The 2118-nt window shown below is 44.4% G+C and overlaps 1 protein-coding gene across 1 annotated transcript in view; it reads right to left on the bottom strand.

Annotated features, from left to right (window-relative positions):
- Positions 1 to 1252: 1252 nt before the first annotated feature.
- Positions 1253 to 2118, bottom strand: part of LOC101346654 (methylosome subunit pICln-like) — a 100335-nt gene continuing 99469 nt past the window's right edge. Inside the window, 1 exon segment of the mRNA XM_012555740.2 lies at positions 1253 to 1498. Within this exon segment, the coding sequence (XP_012411194.1) occupies positions 1267 to 1498 (232 nt within the window). The 3' untranslated portion in view covers positions 1253 to 1266.

Raw genomic sequence — 2118 nt, 5'->3', positions numbered from 1 at the left:
GTTCTGTAAACCTTCATCTAAAGTGAGAATAGCAGCACAATTGGAAGAGCGTAGTCAATGTCACTGAACTGTGCATGTAGAAATTTTTGAAATGGTATATCTTTGGTTATGTATATTTTCACCAAAAAAAAGAAGAAAGGTCCTCCAAGGTCGAGAAGGGAGAGGGTTGACATGTCGTGGGGTTGCTAACCAATGTCATAAAACAACATGTATACTACTGTTTCATGAGAAACTATTTGTTCTGTAAGCCTTCACCTGAAGTACAATAAAAAAAAAATCCAAAAAAAAAAAGACTCTTAGACCAACTGAAAGAATGAATCAGAATCAAATTAATAATAAATTGATAACAAAACTGTGTTGTTTATAATAAAGGATATTATTTATTTTATTATTCATTTATAAAGACTTTTTAAAAGAGTTTATGCCTATTGTGAGGAGTCCCTGGGTAGTATAAATGGTTAAGTGCTTGGCTACTAACACAAAGCTTTTCAGTTTGAACCCACTTAGGAGTGCCTCGGAAGAAAGGCCTGGCAACCTGCCTCCGAAGGTCACAGCCATGAAAGCCCTATGGAGTACAGTTCTACTCTGAAACACATGGGGTCACCATGAGTTGGAATTGACTTGATGGCAACTGGTGTATGAGTATTGTGATATCTCTGGAAAGCATATGTCCATGACAAAATTGGGAGCAGGTTATTCTAAATGACAAAGGCAGGCAATATTCCTCATGGATGATTCTTCATGGATGATTTTTGCAGAGGGCCTCCCCAGCCAGGGACCACCTCTGCTCTCCGTGGCCTCAGCCAGGACCTTCTTGTTGGGAAGGGCCTTGGCCACTGGTGAATGAGCTGAGTGCCCACTGCCCACTGGTCAGCCATGGGAGGCCTGGGTCCTCCCTCCAGAGCAGCACCCGCTTCAGGCCAGTTACCTGGAGATGGGCTGTCCAGGCTTGCCACCCACTTTCCAGAGCAAACAGTCGGAGGTGATCCCCAGAGGAGTGGTACACACAGCTTGCTCCCAGCTACTGGACCTAGCATGCTGATTGCCACCCAGATGAGGCCTGGTTAATTACTGACCAGAGGACAGAGGAGACTGAATCCTTAGCATAAACTCCCGCCTCTAAATGGGTCCTTGTAACCTGGAGGCCAATTTTGTTGCCCACCCTACGATGAGGTGTATTCCCCACTAACTGCAGCAAGAAGGATTTGGTTCAATTCAAGGGAGACTCACAATCTTTGGGGTGTTCGGACACTGGTATGGGAGCCTTCATGGAGCCACATCATACGCTTCTCCACCATAATCATCTGAGTCTTCATCCTCAGGATTTGGGTGCAAAGCCTGGCATTCACCCACTGCAGTGAGCATCGTTTCCAATGCTGATTTATCACTAGTCACAAATCTAAATTCAGCAATACCTTCAACATTATCATCACCATCTTCTTCTTCTTCATCAGCAATGGGTTCTTTTGATTCTTCTCCAAATTTAGCATTCACCATAGTAGTGGTTAAAGTTCTCGGCTGCTAACCAAAGATCGGCAGTTTGAACCCACTAGGGACTCCGCAGGAGAAAGATGCAGCAGTCTGCTTCTGTAAAGATTACAGCCTTGGAAACCCTATGGGGCAGTTCTACTCTGCTCTATAGGGTCACTATGAGTCGGAATCGACATGATGGCAATGGGGTTTTATTTGGTTGTTGTTGTTGTTAGGTGCTGTCGAGTCAGTTCCAACTCACAGTGACCCTATGTACAGCAGAACACTGCCCGGTCCTGCGCCATCCTCACAAGCGTTATGCTTGAGCCCATTGTTGCAGCCACCATATCAATCCATTTCATTGAGGGTCTTCCTCTTTCTTGCTGACTCTCTACTTTACCAAGCTACTTTACTGCTGCTTCCATGGGTGTTGACTGAAGTAAAATGAAATCCTTGACAACTTCAGTCTTCTCTCCATTTATCATGATGTTGCTTATTGGTCCAGTTGTGAGGATTTTTGTTTTCTTTGTGTTGAGGTGTAATCCATACTGGAGGCTGTGGTCTTTGATCTTCATTAGTAAGGGCTTCAAGTCCTCTTCACTTTCAGCAAGCAAGGTTGTATCATCTGCATAACGCAGGTTTGTAGTG

This window comes from Trichechus manatus, unplaced genomic scaffold (genome assembly GCF_000243295.1).
Source record: "Trichechus manatus latirostris isolate Lorelei unplaced genomic scaffold, TriManLat1.0 scaffold00048, whole genome shotgun sequence".
NCBI classification, from domain to species: domain Eukaryota; kingdom Metazoa; phylum Chordata; class Mammalia; order Sirenia; family Trichechidae; genus Trichechus; species Trichechus manatus.
Note: the sequence above shows the minus strand (reverse complement) of the source record. Positions and strands in the feature narration are given on the sequence as shown.